The 19,106-nt window shown below is 46.9% G+C and overlaps 1 protein-coding gene across 2 annotated transcripts in view; it reads left to right on the plus strand.

The window, feature by feature from the left end:
- The first annotated feature begins 221 nt into the window (after positions 1 to 221).
- Positions 222 to 19,106, plus strand: part of MIGA2 (mitoguardin 2) — a 28,524-nt gene continuing 9,639 nt past the window's right edge. Inside the window, exons 1-8 of one of the 2 annotated variants that reach the window (XM_056860592.1) lie at positions 222 to 371; positions 1,532 to 1,742; positions 3,957 to 4,069; positions 13,783 to 13,900; positions 14,431 to 14,564; positions 15,771 to 15,888; positions 16,942 to 17,042; positions 18,366 to 18,481. In XM_056860592.1, the coding sequence (XP_056716570.1) occupies positions 276 to 371; positions 1,532 to 1,742; positions 3,957 to 4,069; positions 13,783 to 13,900; positions 14,431 to 14,564; positions 15,771 to 15,888; positions 16,942 to 17,042; positions 18,366 to 18,481 (1,007 nt within the window). In that variant the 5' untranslated portion in view covers positions 222 to 275. The remainder of the gene's footprint in view (positions 372 to 1,531; positions 1,743 to 3,956; positions 4,070 to 13,782; positions 13,901 to 14,430; positions 14,565 to 15,770; positions 15,889 to 16,941; positions 17,043 to 18,365; positions 18,482 to 19,106) is intronic. The other variant, XM_056860594.1, reaches the window with a different exon arrangement.

Here is a 19,106-nt window from a genome sequence, read left to right on the forward strand (position 1 = left end):
TTTCCTGCTATTTTTGAATAAATCGTAATGCATGTGTTATGCATAAGTGTGTTTCCCTCCCCACACCACAAACGGGGTTAATTGTATTAATTTTTTGCCTCTGCTTATCTTCCGTTATCCTCCCTCCCCTTTCACACAGCAAGGAAATTCTCTGATGGAGACTGACTTTGGAATCCTGAGGCACACATTGAAACAAAGTTGTATTTCCTGGTAAACTTTCCTGAGCAGGCGCGCTTCCCCTGAGCTCCGGCTGATGCCGAAACCCTCCTTGCAAGATGGCGTTTCGCAGAACCGAGGGAATGTCTATTATCCAAGCTCTGGCCATGACTGTAGCAGAAATACCAGTGTTTCTCTACACGACATTCGGTCAGGTAAGAAGTACTTTATGGCATAATATTTAGCATTTATCGTTATCATCCATATCCTTTTTTTTAAAGGAACTAACTAAATGGTGTCATGTGATCTTATGATCCTTGCAACAACCCTGTAAGGTGGACATTGTCTCCATATTGCAGCTGGGGGAACTGAGGCTGAGAGAAGGGTTTGCGGTGGAGGTGAGATTTCAGCCAGGGACTTGAAGCAAAACTGCTTCATTGCCCAGTCTCGTTTTTATAGCACTTCCCCATAGTCGAAGCACCACACAGGCGTTGCTGAGATAACACAGGCGCCCGTGCCTTTGTGGGCCTTTACAGAAATGGTGGATTGGATCTTGTGGATCCCGTCTGCTAGCAAAGGAGACTTCTCTCGATACAAGATGCTCAGGTTCTTTCTGCCGGAAGAAAGCACCTCCGCTGGTGTAACAGATCTGTTGGATCCCATCCACAGAGTGCGGTTCTGATTATTTGTGAAACTCCTTGAAGGTTAGAATTGGAGCTTGTGAGAGGGAAGGCCTGTTAAGCCCCATTTCTGCTTTCCCAGCCTGGACTTCCCTCCCCTACCTAGCAAATGGGAAAGGAAGCCCATCTGCGTAATGCTTTGGGTTTTGTAAACCCCCAAATGCTTCCCATGCTTGCATTCACAGGGTCCTGGGTTCAGTTCCCTATATCTTCACTAGCAGCACTGGGGAAGGCCCTCGGCTGAGACCCAGAGTGGTTGCAGACAGTCAAAGCAGGCCGTACTGGGATAGCTGGGCCAGTCACACAACGGTGCAGTTTCTTGTGTTCTCAGAGTGAAAGTTCCCCGACTCAGAAGTCTGGTTGCAACAGGGCAGGGATGGGGTCATTAATGCTCCTTTCCCCCACCCCTGCCAATATCCCAGTGGACTCTGATCTGGAGAACAGGATTTGATTCCCCACTCCTCCACATGAGCGGCGGAGGCTGATGAACCAGGTTGGTTTCCCCGCCCCTACACACAAAGCCAGCTGGGTGACCTTGGGCTAGTCACAGCTCTCTTAGAGCTCTCTCAGCCTCACGCACCTCACAAGGTGTCTGCTGTGGGGAGGGGAAGGGAAGGCGATTGTAAGCTGGTTTGAGTCTGCCTTAAGTGGTAGAGAAAGTCGGCATATAAAAACCAACTCTTCTTCTTCTACAGTCTGCCTTCTCTCAGCTACGGCTCTCCCCGGGCCTACGGAAAGTGCTGTTTGCCACTGCTCTTGGGACGGTTGCTTTGGCCCTCGCCGCTCACCAGCTGAAGCGCCGGCGACGTCGGAAGAAACAGATTGCCCCGGAGAAGTCCAGCGCAAAGGCCGGGATGGCGCCAGTCCCTATCCTGCCAACAAGAAGGGTCCCCTCGGTGAAGAAAGGTTAGTCACGACCGTGGCGAGAGAACAAATTCTGCTGTTGTTCATTATGGTGGGTGTCAGCAAAAATCCAGTAAAGAGGGACTGGGATGCAATGCGTCTCTGTGAGTGAAGGGACATGTGGCACACATTTCCAGCCTCCCCTCTCTCATAATTGAAGGATGAGCCATCCACTCTTGGGAGTTGGTGGTCAGGTTTGGCTTCACTGCAACAGTATCCTTATGACGAGTGATGAACAAAGGGGAGGCCTGTGAGGAATCACAGATACAATTTGGAAACCTCACCGCACCAATTCAATAAGCTCTTGGGGACCTGAGCATGGTGATTGTTCCTCCCCTTGAACTGATTCTCAGCGGCTCTCAATGTTCATCCCTTCTGGAGCATGCCCAGTCATCAATTGGCTGGCTTTGCTTTCCTCTTTTGATTAGAGCAATTTGCGAAGCCCTACTTTTTTGCAGAGGAATTTCCTGAGTAGGTCAAGATCTCTATCCCCCTCCCCCCAGAAGAAGAATGAATGTCAATAAAAATTCACTTATATGGGAGAAAATAAAAGGGTGCATTTGGGGGGTGGGATCAGTGTGGGTGGCAGCACAATCTTCTCTCTGGCCTCAGTGGCCTTAACCGTTTAGGAATCAAGCCTGCTCCTCTTTGTTTCCGAGAACGTTGCTTGGAAGTTGATGGAACACTTAAGCAGGAGGATTTGTGGAGGGTTTTGACTGCTGCCTTGGCCTGTTTTAAACTTGTCATTAATGCTGGCATTTGTTTTTGTGCCTGTGGAACCTTGTTAACTGCCTAGAGTTCCATGGAGAACAGTGGTGTACAAATATTTTGATAAATATTTGTGTAACTCTAGCCAGTTTCTTGGTCAGTTGGGGAACTAACTTTTTAACATAGCATCTGTCTGCTAAATATATTTGAATCTGGCCTTGCTTTGCACTCTAGTTGGCTCACATGATTGAAGGCACAATCTAATAAAATTGTTTTTGACAATTTAAACCTAGGGTTACCGCACTTTGTATTCCGAGTGATGTATTAAGAGTTTGAAAATGTTATAAAAAACATCGCTTTAAAAGGGTTTTTGGATACCACGGCTTATAAATGGTTGGAAGACGTCTTCACAGCTAAAGGGGCCAAACAAAGTGCAAACAGTATTTTTTATAACGTTTTCAAACTCTTAATACATCGCTGTGAATACAAGTGCGTAGGCAGCAGCTAAACAATAGTCTTTACCACACCAGAACAATCCAGAACTCCTGCTATAAACACATAACTCCCCTTAAAGATTAAAAGTTCACTGCCTTACAAAATCTTTAGCCAGGTACCTTGCCTAACCTGTATGGGGAACTGCTTCCTTAAGGTGGGTGCAACCACCAAAAAGGCCCTACTTCTCACAGTTGCAGATTTGATTGCTGGGGAGGGGGGAGGATTGCTGCTTTGAAGCTTCCCCCCTCTTTAATGCAAAGAATGGGGGAAAATTCAAACTTCTCTTCCACCACCCATCTTGCAGTCATAGAAGCCTTTGAACACATGACATTCCTTCTGGTGTGAGTCAGACCACTGCCCCATCTATTCACCATTGCCTGCTCTAACTGGCAGTAGCGCTCCGTAGTTCCAGACAGAGAAAGCTGTTTTCCAACAGCCTCGTACCAGAGATTCTTTAGTTGGAGATGCCAAAGATTGAACTTGAGACCTGCATTGAAAGCACATGCTCTGCTGGTAAACCACATCCTTTCCCCTTTGGAGACTCATGCTTTGCTTGGTAATATTTTGAGTCAGCAGGTTTCCTCTTAATCCCTAAAATTACCCATCTTTTCTCTGTTTTCCCACTGTATTGTTTTGAGCCAGTCTCTGAAATGTGATCAGTCACTTGCTGTGTGATCCTATGCATGTTTACTCAGAAGTAAGTCCCTTTTATTCAACGGGCTTACTCCCAGGTAAATGTACTTGGCGGTGGTGGTTTGTCTATGCTTACTGAATACATGCATATGAAAGTGTGTTACATCGAGCCACGCCTTTGGTCCAGCTAGCTCAGTATTGTCTGTTCTGACTGGCCGTGGTTCTCTGAAACTCCCAGGCACAGAGAAGACCTTCCCAGAATGTGCTGCCTTTTAATTTGGCATTCAAGGTGGCACAAGCTTCTCGGGTACCATGTAGCCATACCAGCTGCTGCCAGGGGGCTTTTGAACCAAATCCCCCTCCTCCCCTGTTTCCTTGCAGGGCACTCCGGCAGGCGAGTGCAGAGCCCCGGCAGCAAGAGCAACGACACCCTCAGCGGGATCTCCTCCATCGAGCCCAGCAAGCACTCTGGCTCCTCCCACAGCCTGGCCTCAGTAAGAGACCTTTTCTTGCACATCCTTTTGGCACGTGACTGGGGTGAGCGGGAGGACAGGGCGGCACCGACGATGGAAGAAAAGAACAACCCAAAAAATGGCGCAATGGGGAATACGAATTATTTCATCCCTTTTCCCCATCGCACCGTTGTTTTTTGACCACTGGGGTGAGCTGAACCAGAATAGTGTAAGAATTAGAGCACCAGGCTAGAATTTAGGGGGTGGGGTGAGAGCCAATCCCTGCTTAGTGCTGAAACGCTTGGGGGGGTGGGGAGGTTGTGGGCCAGTCCATTTCTGTCAGCATAACCCACGTTACAGGATTGCGATGAGGAGGGGAAACTACCTCCCTCCTTGCTGGCATCTTCCTTGCTCACATTATGGAGTCTTGACATAAAGGGTGGGAATGTAAAAGTTTCAAAGAAAGATTTGTGTTCTTGGAAAGCTGGATGGGAAGTGTATTGAATTGAAAGAAGAGGTGTGGCTCAGTCCTGCGTATAGGGTTGCCAGCCTCCAGGTGGTGGCTGGAGATCTCTATGGCATTGAAGTCCCTGTCCAAACCCCACCCTCCTCAGGCTCCACCCCCAAAATATCCAGGTATTTCCCAACCCAGAGCTGGCAACCCTACCTGCATGTCTGTCCCACCATTACCCTAGAAGGAAGGTTTGTGCTTGTTTTCTTAAGTTTTTTGGGGGGGAACAGACTGCCATTGCTTAATGGTGAGAGGAAAACGTGTATATGCCCAGAGGTGGATTACTTCTATTAATATCTGTCTCCTTAAAAAGAAGGCATGGGTTTAAATGGGAGGGGTGGTGCTTAATAAGAATGATTGGAAGAGGTGGGGTGTGGCTGCAGGCTCCACTGCCAGAGGTTTATTTTCTTCTTTCTGGATAGAAATATCTGGAACTGCCTCCTTGGGGTGGTGATTTGGCTAGGGAGACTGCCCAAATCCCTGTTCAGCTTACTGAATGTCCATGGGGCAGTCACTTGCTCTCCCTCAGCCTAACCTGTTTCGTAAGAATGAGAGCGTAGAACCTTTTATCCCACCCTGTTTGTTGGAGGAAAGATGGGATAAAGGTTCATCATGGTAGGTCATGGTGAGGATTGGGTTAATTATGCTAAATTCTCTGTGGCAGAAGAGGCTCCTGCTAGGTCTCACTATCAGGAATTACCCAATAGGACTGTTTGATCTTGCTCTCTGTGCTGGGTTGATTCCTCTCCTTCCTTATCTGCAACTGTTCCCAGCTTCTAGGAGCCCCTCCCCATCATCAGTGATGAAGTTTTGCAAACTTTCTCCAGGTTTCTCTGGGATCAGAACAATGGCTCACTAGGGTGGAGTCCATTTTCTTGTTTCAAGCTGTTTGGTGAGTAATTAGGGCAATGACCTAAGACTGACCATGAATTACAAAAGAACAGAGAGGGACCTTGCAGTTGGACATGACCTGAAAGACCTTCTAATCTAGACTTTGAGGAGCCAGCGGCACCTCCCAGCTCCAGGCCAATGAGTCTGGCATGAGGTTTTGCTCTGAAGTTGGAAGAATCCCCATCTTATTAAAGTAAACTGGGTGGGTTGTAGATCAATCTAGATTGCTAATGGCTGGAGGGTCCTCTGAACCTGCTGCATGAAGTGGTCAGGAGTTCCCTTTGGGATCAAGCGCACCAGGGGAGGTAAAATGGGAGGAATCCTAGAATTGGAAGGAATCACCAGGGTCATCTAGTCCAACCCCCTGCACAATGCAGGAAACTCCCAACTACCCCCCCCACAGCCCCAGTGACCAGAAGATGGCCAAGATGCCTTCCCTCTCATCATCTTCCTAAGGTCACAGAATCAGCATTGCTGACAGATGGCCATCTAACCTTCTCTTAAAAACCTCCAGGGAAGGAGAGCTCACCACCTCCCGAGGAAGCCTGTTCCACTGAGGAACTGCTCTGTTAGAAAATTCTTCCTAATGTTTAGATGGAAACTGTTTTGATTTAATTTCAACCCGTTGGTTCTGGTGCGACCCTCTGGGGCAACAGAAAACAACTCGGCACCATCCTCTATATGACAGCCCTTCAAGTACTTGAAGATGGTTATCATATCACCTCTCAGTCTTTTCCTCTTTAAGCTAAACATACCCAGCTCCTTCAACCTTTCCTCACAGGGCTTGGTCTCCAGACCCCTCACCATCCTTGTTGCCCTCCTCTGGACACATTCCAGCTTGTCTACATCCTTCTTAAATTGCGGTGCCCAAAACTGAACATAGTACTCCAGTTGAGGTCTAACCAGAGCAGAGTAAAGCGATACCAATGCATCACATGATCTGAAGAAAGTCTGTCTTTCCCCAGATCAGACAGCAAGGGAGGAACAGAATCCACTGGCAGTCTGTTTTTAGAAGGGCTTCTTGAAAGTTACGAAGTAAGCACTTAAACGTTGGTTACTGATCTGGGGGAAGGATCCAAAATGTGGTATCGCTTCCTTAAGAAACTTGATTTCTTCTGTAGCCCAGCTTGGGTTTGAATCCTTGGTACCTTCCCTCCTAGATTTTCTGGAGAAGACAGCTGTTGCAGTCAGCTGTGTAGGTGCATTGGTGGAATAATCCAAAAACTCCAATGGTGTAATATTACACTGCATTTATATCCTACTTTTTTCTTCTTCTTGGAATCAGAAAGAGATCCTAGGGAGGTCCTCACCCAGGCACTCACCAGTCCTAGACCTGCTTAGTTCAACACAATGGCTGGATCATATTTCCTCCAGCCTTCCCACAGAAAGCCAGTTAGCAGCTTGCCCTCTCTTCCTTAATGCATAGCTACTCAGAAGAAAGTACTCTTGAGGCCAGTGGCTTTACTCTTCATTACAAGTACATAGGATTGCAATATAATACCTTGATATATAGGGTTGGGAAATACCTGGAGATTTTGGGGGTGGAGTCTGAGGAGGGCTGGATTTGGAGAGGGGAGGGACTTCAATGGGGTATAATGCCACAAAGCAGCCATCTTCTCCAGGTAACCTGATCTCTGTAGTCCAGAGATCAGTTGTAATCCCAGGAGACCTAGGTACCAACCTAATCAGAAGTCAAAGTAGTGAGCAAGTTCTCAAGCTTCCCAGAGGGTCTGGTATGGGGAGCAGGGGGAGGAATTGTTAACAGTGGCCCCACCCCTGTGCAGATTGAACACACACAGGTGGGGCACACGAATCATGGCACATAATTAATTAAATTGAGCCACATTAGCTGCTAAAAAGCTGTTGCCTGAAAGGCTGTTGGGAAGCAATAGCTGCCTGCCTCTTTTGAAACACACAAAAACTAGAAATTGTTTGGATCTTTCTCCAGTGCTGGTTGGAACATGCTGGTTCTCTTATAAGACAGTCGAGTGAGGAGAAATGTTATAGTTTGTACATATTAACAAAGCTGAAGATTAAATTTTGGTGGTGAGCTTGGTATAGATTCATTAGAGGCTAAACTGTGTAGTTCAACATAGTGGATGGAGGGCATGATTTTGAATAAGCCAACCATGTCCTGGTAAGGAGAATGTCCATGACTGAAAGAGTTTATCTGGTGGGGATGTTGCTTGAAGCGGCCTGGTCACTTACATCCTGTTCCTATGTGAGTGATAAAGTTTATTGTCTGTGGCCGAAGGCCATCACAATCCACCATACAAAACATTAAAATAATATAAAACTATCATAAAATAACATTAAAATAACTTTAAAACAGTCTAACCCACAAGAAACTAGCATTTAAATATGTTAAGTTCCCTGATTAAAAATAGCTTTAGCTCGGATTTTCTTAGCTGCTAAAGCAAAGAGTGACACTCTGTAGGAAACATCAGGATTGGTGTCTGATAGGAGAAAGAGCAGCTTCTCTGCATCTGGAGAAAGATTTAGGCCCTTTAGAATTGCTCCGAGGAATTTAAGTCTGGGCTCTGTATAAAGAGGACAGAATGAGGTGTAATGAGTTAGGTCCTCTGGAGCGGCCCCACAAATACATAGGCGAGAGGCCCATGGTGTTTGGGAGTAACTTCCAGCTATCCAAGCCGTTGGTATGGTTTGAAACTGGAGGGAGGTAAAAGCTATTCTGAGGTTATGGAAGGGGATACTGACCGGGTATGAAGCTCTGATATGATCCCTTTTAAACTGTTTCAATCATGGTGAGAACTTGGACTGGGAGATTGATTGCCTGTCCGATACAGCATAACATTTGAACATCCAATCCCGAATGTTGGTACCTGCTACGGGGACAGCCTGGGTATCATCTGATATGGAGAAGCAATGCAGGATGTTGTTATAGCAGGCTAGCTTGTCGGCATCATTTTGCATCATCAGTTTAAAACATTGCCTGCAATGTGAGTTGGTGGTGTCACTGCTTTGTTTTCTCCAAGATCTTAACAGGGCTAAGTGAACCTGGGCACTGATGGAGGGCAGACCGCGTTCTGCTCGCATCAAGTCTGCAGGGTAAGGCTAGAATTCTCCTCAAGAAGTGATTTTGAATAGTTTCCAGCTTTGTGACCAGACTATCCTTCCAACCCCAAGTATTTCTAGAGAGGTACTTGTGTTAATCAGGTGCAGCCCAAACAGGAGTGTAAAGGCACTTTAAAGAAGAACAGGGTTTTATTCAAACATAAACTTTTGTAGGCTAGAGACCATCTAGCTGCCCACTGTGGGAAACAGGATTCTGGATTATATTAGATGGACCTTTGGTCTGATCCAGCAAGGCTGTTCTTAGGCATACTGGAATCCAATATACCTGATCAGTGCTCCATGCAAACAGAGACATCCTAGAATGTGCCTCTGTGGAGGGGGAGTCCCCTTTGTAAACAAATCTTTGTAGAGAAAGGGTACTTTAAAGGGAGGAAGCTTACAAACACTCTCCTGGACTGTGACCACTGGATCTGTGAATAGGGTTGCCAGCTCTGGGTTGGGAAATACCTGGAAATTTTGGGGGCAGATCCTGAGGAGGGTGGGGTTTGGAAAGGGGAAGGACTTCAATCCCATAGAGTCCAATGGCCAAAGTGGCCATTTTCTCCAGGGGAAGGGATCTCTATCAGCTGGAGATCAGTTGTAATAGCAGATCTCCAGCTGATACCTGGAGGTTGGCAACCCTATCTGTGAAGGAGAATAAAGGCCTTTGCTCCAGTGTGTTGGGGTGTTGAGCTGTCTTTTTAGTTTGGAACTGAATGTTCCCAGTGTTAATGTTCTGCCCAGAGGCATCTCCTGCCCTCACTGCACGATAACAGTTTGTTACTTTTATGAGCCCCATCCTTATCTGCTGTTCATTCAGTTCCTGGCCTGCTGTTCTGTCTCTTTCTATTGCAATACATAAAGCAGAAATGACTGTTTAATAAAGAATTACCCATAAGTAAAACTTAGCAAGTTGTGCTGGGGAGATGCTTTTGTGGCAGGTTGGCTAGCTTCCTGTTTCCGTGTCATTCTAACCATTCTAACTTAGAGGTGATCCTCCGCTTATGGCTTTTTTGACTACTGATCACAGACAAAGGATAGCTTCGATTTTTCCTTGACCCTTTCCCCTTTCTCCCCCTCCCATGTTCTGATCTTGTTTTGGGTCACAACTGAAATGGTACAAATGGGCACAGGAGAGGCCAGGGGGAGGCGGAATTAAGGGAAAGTGGGTGCAGTTGGTGAGAGCCGGGGTGTGTGTATCCTGTTTCTGATTCTGAACTGGTAACTCAGCATGTGGATTGTTAAATCGGAACACTGGCTCAGGTACAAAGGAGGAGGATGTTTGTGCAAACCTGGGCCAGCCCCCAAATTTGTACAAAAATTAAAAAAAATCCAATTACTTGTAGAAGAAACAAGATCTCGCAATGCTGCAGTGTGAGATACCATTTTCCCCATTTTGTGGGAATAAAAGGGGGAGGAGCTGTCACCTGAGCCAGTGCTGCAAGGGCGGGGAGAGGGAGCCGCAGAGGCACTACGGGCAGGCAGGTGGCTGAGTGAGTGGGTGAACTAGAGAGTAGGAGGGAAGGATGGGTCCCCCCCCCATGCCATAAGTCCTCCAGGTTTCCTTCTCGTGTGGGTATGATTTAATACCAAGAAAAGGAGTGCAATATTTTTAATTATTGCCTGTCATGGGGCATAAGGATATGGCATCAAATTTAATTTATATGTATGTGGGTAAGTGCCTGGGAAATCTCACACAATTACCTTTGACTTTAAAAGAGGGAACTTCTCTAAAATGAGAAACCTGGTAAAAAGAAAGTTGAAAAGAACAGGAGGGTTAAATCTCTGGAAAAGGCTTGGGGGTTACTCAAGTCCACAGTACTAGAGGCTTAGCTAGATTGTATACCGCAGGTCAGGAAAAGTGGTATTAAGTCCAAGAGGTCACCACCATGGCTAACGGGTAGGATGAAGGAAGCTATTTGAGGGGGAAAAGGCTTTCTTCAGAAACTGGAAGGATTGCAAAAATGAGGAAAACAAAAGCAAACACAAACTTGCACAAAGGAAGTGCAAGCAAACAACAAGAGATGCAAAAAAAGATTTTGAGGGACATAATGCTAAACACATCAAGACTAACAAAAATAAATTATTTAAGGACATTAGCAGCGCATTCCTGACCACCTAAGGAGGTTTCAGCCCCTCATAGGGTTGCACTGGAGATACGCCACCTAAAAGGCATATCTTGGCCAGGGGGAAAGGGGGCGTTCCCGAGCCGTAACGGCGGCCCCACCCCCCAGCTGGAGCCATGATGCCCTGGGAACGCCTCCTGGGACAACGATGTGGCCTTTGCCGGCATCTGGACGCCGGCGGCAGGCTCCAGCGGCGTTCAGGCCCAGCACTGCCACGGCAGCAGCCAGCGTCCGGCCCTGCACGCTGGCGCTGGGGCCACAAATGCTGGTGTGCGCTGGCCGGACGCCGGCACTGTGGGCCCTTGTGCCGGCGGAGGCCTTCACTTGCCTCCAAACTAGGGAAGCGGTTGGACCATTGGATGACAATGAGAGTAAAGGAACAATGGGATGATAAAGCGATTGCTGAGAAACTGAATGAATTTTTCTAATCTGTCTTCACTGTTGAAGAAATAAGGCAAATTCCTTCTCCTGAACAGAGGTTTTGGGGAGGGGAGAATGAGGAACTGGGGCAAATAGTGGTAACAAGGTAGGAAGTCATAGAACATCTAGACAAACTGCAAATTGACAAGTTGCAGGGACCAGACAGTATTCATCCTAGAGTTCTTCAAGAACTCAATTGGGAAACTGCTGAACTTCTAACAACGATATGTAACATGCCCCTTAGGTCATGCCCCAGAGGACTGGAGAATGGCCAATGTAACACCCATTTATAAAAAAGATTCCAGGGGGGACCCAGGAAATTACAGGCCAGTTAGCTTAATGTCTGTTACAGGTAAATTAATGGAAAGCATAATTGTCAAGCATATAGAAGGGCAAGCCTTGCTGAGCAATACCCAACATGGCTTCTATAAAGGTAGGTCCTGTCTCACTAACTTTTTAGAGTTTTTTGAAAGTGTCAGTAAGCATGTGGACAGGAATGAGCCTGTGGACATTGTGTATTTGGATTTCCAAAAGGCTTTTGACAAAGTCCCCCACCAAAGACTGCTCAGCAAACTTCATAGTCATGGGATGAGAGGACAAGTCCTCTTACGGATTGAGAGCTGGCTGAAAAATAGGACGCTTCCTAGAGGCACCTGGTTGGCCACTGTGTGAACAGACTGCTGGACTTGATGGACCTTGGTCTGATCCAGCATGGCCTTTCTTATGTTCTTATATAATGTTACTGAGCATATGGAGGGTGTCTTTTCCTCACCCCTTCAGTAACAATTGCCTTTTTATTTTTGTATCCAGCCTTACATCTGTGCCTCTTAACTGCATCTTGATGCTCCCAAATGTAGCAGCTGGTTTTGGTCCACCTTGACGTCCAGAGAAGTTCCAGTTGCCGAATTTTTCTGTGTTAGGCTTATGTTAGAAGCCCATGAAAAGGGCTGGTTTAGAAAAAACAACAACAGATAACCCTAAGTCACTAGAACCAGGCTCCTGAAGGTTTTCTGGGTCAAAGACTTGAGCCCTGACACTTCTCATTTTTTTAAATTAGTGGCTCAGGGGTGTGGGTCTTACTAAGATGGCAAATCTGTGCTGCTTATGACTGCAGGTGGGAGACTCTGAAATCTGCCCCAAAGAAAACCATCATGTCAGAAGAGCTCTGGCATGAGCTCTAAGCTGAGAACTCCTTTATCCTGACATGCTAGCATTATGTATGCAGGGAACTTAAATTAAAAATGCTTTTGCCTGAAGGAATACTCAACCTGCACTGTGGACCAGTACCCGCCCACCACCTTGCACCTGAAAGATGCTTGTGCTGCTGGGGGGGGGGGGCTTCTTGCATAACTCCCCTTGGCTCTTCTTTTGCAAAGGGTGGGACATGCATTTCACCTTGGTCAACTGATGGCTCAAGGGTTTGGCAAGGAAACAAGTCTTCTGAATCAGAGCTCAGGATCCATTTAACTCGGGATCCTGGAGACGAAGTCCTATGAGGAAAGCCTGAGGGAGTTGGGAATGTTTAGTCTGGAGAAGAGGAGGTTGAGAGGGGACATGATTGCTGTCCTTAAGGATTTGAAGGACTGTCAGAGGAGGGCAGGGAGCTGTTCCTGCTGGCAGCAGGAGGAAAGGTACCGGCTAGATAATAGGAAAAATATTTTACAGTAGGAGTAGTTCGACAGTGGAATCGGCTTCCTAGGGAGGCGGTGAGCTCCCCCTCACTGGCAGTCTTTAAGCAGAGGCTGGACAAGCACTTGTCAGGGATGCTCTAGGCTGGTCCTGCATTAAGCAAGGGGTTGGATTAGATGGCCTGTATGGTCCCTTACAACTCTATGATTCTAAGTTCACCTTGTCCATCTTGATTGGCAACAACTCTCGGTGGGGGGGGGCCTCCGTGAAAAATGTTTCCCAATATGTGCTACGACATGAAGAGATGCCAGGCAACAAACCTGGGACCCCTTCTGCATTCTGAATTGTGTGCTCAGCCACTGGATTTAAGGCCCTTTGCCCAAGTACTACAGGGAAGGCTCTAACTTGCAATCTTAGGACTTTATGAACACTGTGTGGCATGGCACTGCTGGAACTGTGTCCTCTGAGCATGCAAAGCTGCCTTTAGAAGAGTTGTTTTTTATACTCTGATTTTCTCTACCTTTAAGGAGTCTCAAACTGGCTTACAATCACCTTCCCTTCCTCTCCTCACAACAGACACCTTTTGAAGTATGTGGGGCTGAGAGAGCTCTAAGAGAACGGTGCTAGCCCAAGGTCACCCAGCAGGCTTCATGTGAAAGAGTGGGGAAAGCAACCCAGTTCTCCAGATTAGAGTCCACCGGTCCTAACCACTACACCACACTGGCTCTTAGTTTTAACTGGAGATGCTAAGGCTTGTACCCAAGACATTCTGCAGACAAAGCGTGTGCTCCAACACTGAGTTGTGACTTAAAGTGCAATCTTAAACAGAATCACACCATTCTAAGCAAGCTGCTTTCTCACCCCTCCACCTGTACCTGCAAAATCACTACCGTAATGCTAAATGTTATCAAATGGTATTGAATGTTGACCCTCCCCCCTTCTTTCTCTTGGGCAAATGTTGGACAAAATACAAACGTTAACAGTGCAGTAAGGGGGAGTTCAGGTGGCTTCTACTTCAGAGGCAGCCTCCGCACTGTACAAGGGGGGCGCGACTTTACTGCCACATGTGAACTGACTGTCATTCTGCTCTTCTCATGGGCCAGATTGTGGCTGTGAACTCCTCCAGCCCCACACCAGCTTCCGCAGGACTCTGGGAGGGCCAAGTAGTGGAAGATCCTGGAGCCGCAGGGGATCACAGTGCAGAAAACCTCTATTTCCAAGGTAAGGGAAAGGGTTACTTTGAACTCAGAAGAGTCTTTTGTGGTGTGACTATATTAGTTCAAAAGTTTTAGAAAATCAAGAAGTGCTACTATAACAGGCTGAAATATAAAGTGTTGTATGGGTGTTAGTAGAGCTGCGTGGCGCAGAGTGGTAAGCTGCAGTACTGAAGTTTAAAAAAAAGCTCTGCTCATGACCTGAGTTTGATCCCGACGGAAGTCGGTTTCAGGTAGCCGGCCCGAGGTTGACTCAGCCTTCAAACCTTCTGAAGTCAGTAAAATGAGTACCCAGCTTGCTGGGGGTAAAGTGTAGACAACTGGGGAAGGCGATGGCAAACCGCCCCATAAACATAGCCTGCCTAGTAAACATCGAGGTGTGTCATCACCCCATGGGTCAGTAATGACTCGGTGCTTGCACAGGGGACTACCTTTACCTTACCTTTATGGGTGTTCATTCAAGCTGAATGCTCCTCTAGGATCTCTGCATTACCACATGTGGTCAAGAGAACTTGTGTGCTGCTCCTTGTTTGGCAGGGATGGAGCTGTTTGAAGAAGCACTGCAGAAGTGGGAGCAGGCCCTCACTGTCAAGCAGAGAGACCCAACCAGCCCTTCAGTCACTTGGGACAATGATAAAGAACCAGAATTGCTGCCAGAGGAGCTGCCAGAGGTAAGTCCCCACTCGATCTTTGGGACTGCAGTATTCCATGATGCCAGATCTGGAGCCCAAATGTGGTGATTATTAGATCAGTGAGTGAACTTCAGCCCTTCTCATCTCTTCTCTTCCCTCTGCCCATATACATCTCTCTCTGCCAGTATCCTTTTTTGGGACATTGAATCCCTTATAACCCCCACATTTGATACCTGACATCTCTAGTTTCCCAGTGTTGAAAAGAGCTTGCAATGCCCGAGATTCTGGTGAGCTGCTGTCCATTGGAGAAGGCAACACTGAGCTAGATGGATCTGTGGTCTGCCTTGCCATAAGGCAGCTTTTGATGTTGTTTTGCCACTCTTTGTTTCCTTTCTGGCCTCTCTCCCACCTCTCTTTTTGGATCACTGCCTTGTTCAGGTCTCCTTTCTTTGCCTCTGGCTTCTCCTCCCTTCCCAAGCTCTGCTTCTGGCCCTGCTACTGTGAAGGACTTAAGCGACAGTTCCAGTGGCAGCCAGAAGCCCTTGGGTCTGGAGCCGCTCAGCTGGTGGCTGGAGAAAGTATTGTTGCCTCTCCATGACAAGCAAACTGCTTGGCCAATTGCTTCATGACCACAAAAACTCTATTGAATTTTTGTCTCACTGAGGACAACATATATCATTTCCCCCATTTTAGCCTCACCACAGCCCTGCGAGGTAGATTAAGCGAAGATAGATGACCGAGTTCTAGTCCAGCACTCTAACCGTGACACCACACTTGGCTGTTCTAAAAGCTCTTAACTGATGTCAGGGGACGCATTGATTCCTTGTAGTTTCCTCAGGGCAGCTGCAGCTGCTGTTCCTCACCCAGAAAGCCTGAAACATCTTGAGGGGGCTGACAGACTTTGGGAAGTGGCGCTCCTCACATTTCATCTCTTTTTGGCACCTTTTTGCATCAAAGAACAAGGATGAGGGGAGCAGTTCTCAGTGCCTCTTCCTAGCATTGGAATGCATTTTGGGGGGCTGGTTTGCCAAAATCTGAGTCTGAGCATTCTCTGGAAGTGGTGCAAAACTGCTTACTTTGGTGGGTTCTTGGTGCTGGAAGGATAGCTTGAGGTTTCAGTTGTGAGCCTGTTTTTTGGGAGCTTAAAACCCACTGAGCTAGGAAATATTGTGAATATTGGTTTGGAAGGGATAATGATGGGTATGATCTAGCTGACCTGAAGCACTGTTTGTTGTATATTTTAAGCAGGAATCCCAGAAAAAAGAGTTTGCAGAAAAGCTTGAGTCTCTCTTACACCGGGCTTATAACCTCCAGGAAGAGTTTGGCTCGACATTTCCTGCTGACAGCATGCTGCTAGACCTTGGTAAGTGGTGCTGGTGGCCAGCTTGTAGAATATATTTTCTAGCATTTTCCTCCTTTCCACGAGGTCTAGAACCCTGTTTCTTATAACTTTGGAGTTTCTCACCTGGCCTGGTCATTTGCGTTTTAATTCCAAAGGTTGCTGCTGGGATTGTCTTGGCCACTTCCTTGCAATTTGATCAGTAATAGATCAACAGCGGAATAAATTTCCTTAAAATAAAAGCAATGGAAATAAAACATTGCCCTCTTGTTTACACTAGACTTAAAAATATTGCTAGTTAATGTGTACTAAGCACAATTAAAATTCTGCAGAAGGCTGTCAAAATTCTGTGCCAAAAAATGTGGGAATTCTGCAGTAGGGGGGTATGCTTTGTGCAGACTGAACACATTTACCTAATTCTGGTTTTGTTAGTCATAGGAAGGGCAACGAGAGATCTTACTCAGCCACCCCCTGGCTTCTGAAATGTCACCAGTTGTTGCTACACAGCAAGTGTGCATATTTTCAAATCAACAGCAGTTAGAAACTCACTTTTCAAAAAAGGGTGGCATACATCAACCTCCATCCAACATTTTCTCCTCACAACAATGCTGTGATGTAGTTTAGGCTGAGAGTGGCACATGACTGGCTTAAGCATCATGGCAAAGAGGGCTCCCCGGATCCTAGTCCAACACTCTAACCAAGCACGTTTCCCATTAGTTTCTCACAAACAGTCCACTCCTATCCAGTCCCATATGTTCCAGTGTAGCTTACTCCCAATTATGCGTGCTTAAGATTGCAGCCTTAGCTGGTTGGATGTAGCAAGTGCTTTTTTTCCACAACGCACTTCTGTATCCTATCTTATCTTTTTTATCTTGCCCTTTTTCCAAGGCCGTGTACGCGATTCTCCTTGCCTCCATTTTCAACCACCCTGTGAGGTTGAATAGGCTGAGAGAATGTGATTGGTTGACGGTCAGCAAATCAGCTTCATGACTGAATGGGGATTTGAGCCTGGGTTTCCCAGACCTAGCCTGACACTCCCGGTCTTGGTATGCATCCTTTCATTTCTCGCTTTCCCAGAAAGAACACTTATGCTCCCACTGACAGAAGAATCGCTGAGACTTCGGGCGGATGATGAAGATAGCTTGACCTCTGAGGATTCTTTCTTCTCTGCTGCTGAGGTGCCTCAATCTCTGTCCTTTCACCACAGTTGTTTTCCATGTTGACTGGTCTGCCACTGCACACTTGAATGTTGTGGAAACCAGAGTGCCGCAGAGGATTGTGGGGTTCATTTTAGGGTGTACACTTGAGCCACCCGGCACCTGTTGGGCCTCCTCATGGCTCTGTGTGAAATGACACTGTAGTCCACTCAGCATTCTCTGTGTGCCATTCTTTGCTGGCAAAATGGTAATGAGTAACCTTGTTACAGTGAACGTATATACATCATGTACATCTGTTAGTAAGAAAAAGCCCGCGCATGTTCACACTAAATATACAACCAGGGAGCAGTACCTGATAAATGTGAGATTAAATTGTACGTCTAGCTGCTCATGCACTGACAGTAAGGCCCTCCTGGCTCCCTCATGGATTGTATTTTCATCCACTGTAATGTGAAAACAGGGATCATAATGTGAGGGACCACATCCTGATCTTCCTCCAAGGCTTCGTCTAAATGAAAATAATCAAAATGCTAATTATTTGGATGGTTTAGGGGAAAGGCTCATTTTTATCCTTAGTCCAGGAAGAGAAAGAACAGGGGCAGGGCAGTGTAGAATCATAGAGTTGGAAGGGACCACTAGAGTCATCTAGTCCAACCACCTGCACAATGCAGGAAATTCACAACTACCTCCCCCCCAAACCCCCAGGGACCCCTACTCCATGCCCAGAAGGTGGCAAATAGAACCTTCCAGGATCCCTGGCCAATCTGGCCTGGAGGAAAATTGCTTCCTGACCCCAAAGTGGCTATTGACACTACCCTGGGCATGCAAGAAAGGCCATGAGAGCCAAACATTGACGCAGCCCTTCCTGCCCTCCCTTTCATGATGTGCCTAAGTTCACAGAATCAGCATTGCTGACAGATGGCCATCTAGCTTCTGCTTAAAAACCTTCAAGGAAGGAGAGCCCACCACCTCCCGAGGAAGCCTGTTCCACTGAGGCTAGACACACAGCATGCATTCTCAAGGGACCCTAAGAAGGACCCTCAAGAAATAAAATCATTGGTCACTAGCTCTGATAATGATAAGAAAGAGGGCCTTTTGTGTTTCGTGCATTGGACGAGACCACAGTAGATTTTCTTCCAGACCAAGGAACTAACCCACAGGCAAGGGCAATGGGATTCTTCCCCCTACATCTTTCCCTGCACTCCATTCAAGTGTCATATCTCCAAAAAATGCTTTGGCTCTTGGCTTCATGCTTTGCACAATGAATGATTTGACTGAAGTCCAAGATCTGTTGATGTGACGGTATCAAAGGTTCTTCCTTTTCCCTGCTCTCTTTTGGCACAGCTCTTTGATTCTCTGCAGATGGGAGAAATACCTTTTCAGCTCTCCAAGCCAGCTGCTGCCTATGAAGAAGCTCTGCAGTTGGTGAAGGAAGGAAGGGTTTCATGCAGGACACTACGGTGAGCGACAGGTTGCAACGAACGGCTGAGTGGATGGTTTCGAAGCACTTGCTGCTGTAGAACTGCCTGAGCCGTGGCAGGATGGCAGGCCGCTCACGGAATGTCCAGTGTGGGCTACTCTAAGGGTGCTTCCACACATGCTGAATAATGCCCTTCTGATCCACTTTCAATGCACTTTAATGATCATTTGCAAGTGGCTTTTGCCATTTCACACAGTAATATCCAGCTGCTAAGATGATTAAAAGTGCATTATTTGGCATGTGTGAAAGCGCCTTAAATTTGTTCACATACATGAAGCTGACTCAAGTATCTAGTTCAATGTTGTCTACACAGACAGGCCTCTTCAAGGTCTCAATAAGGCTGGAAAAGACCACTGCATAACTTGAATGCTATACACACTTCAGCACTGAGCTGTGGCTCCTTGCAACACCAGTCTATTTTACAGGGCTGTTGTGAAGATTACCACAGGCCGAACAACACATTGCACAGTGCTTTCACCTCCTGACTCCCATGTCTGCCACAGGGGCCTTTCGACCAGGTGTATTCTGGGAGCTCCATGCTCAGAACTTAAGTCCTAGGCATGTGGGAGATCAGGAATTGCAGGCACACACCATTTTCCTAGCCT

This window comes from Euleptes europaea, chromosome 14 (assembly GCF_029931775.1).
Source record: "Euleptes europaea isolate rEulEur1 chromosome 14, rEulEur1.hap1, whole genome shotgun sequence".
NCBI lineage: Eukaryota > Metazoa > Chordata > Lepidosauria > Squamata > Sphaerodactylidae > Euleptes > Euleptes europaea.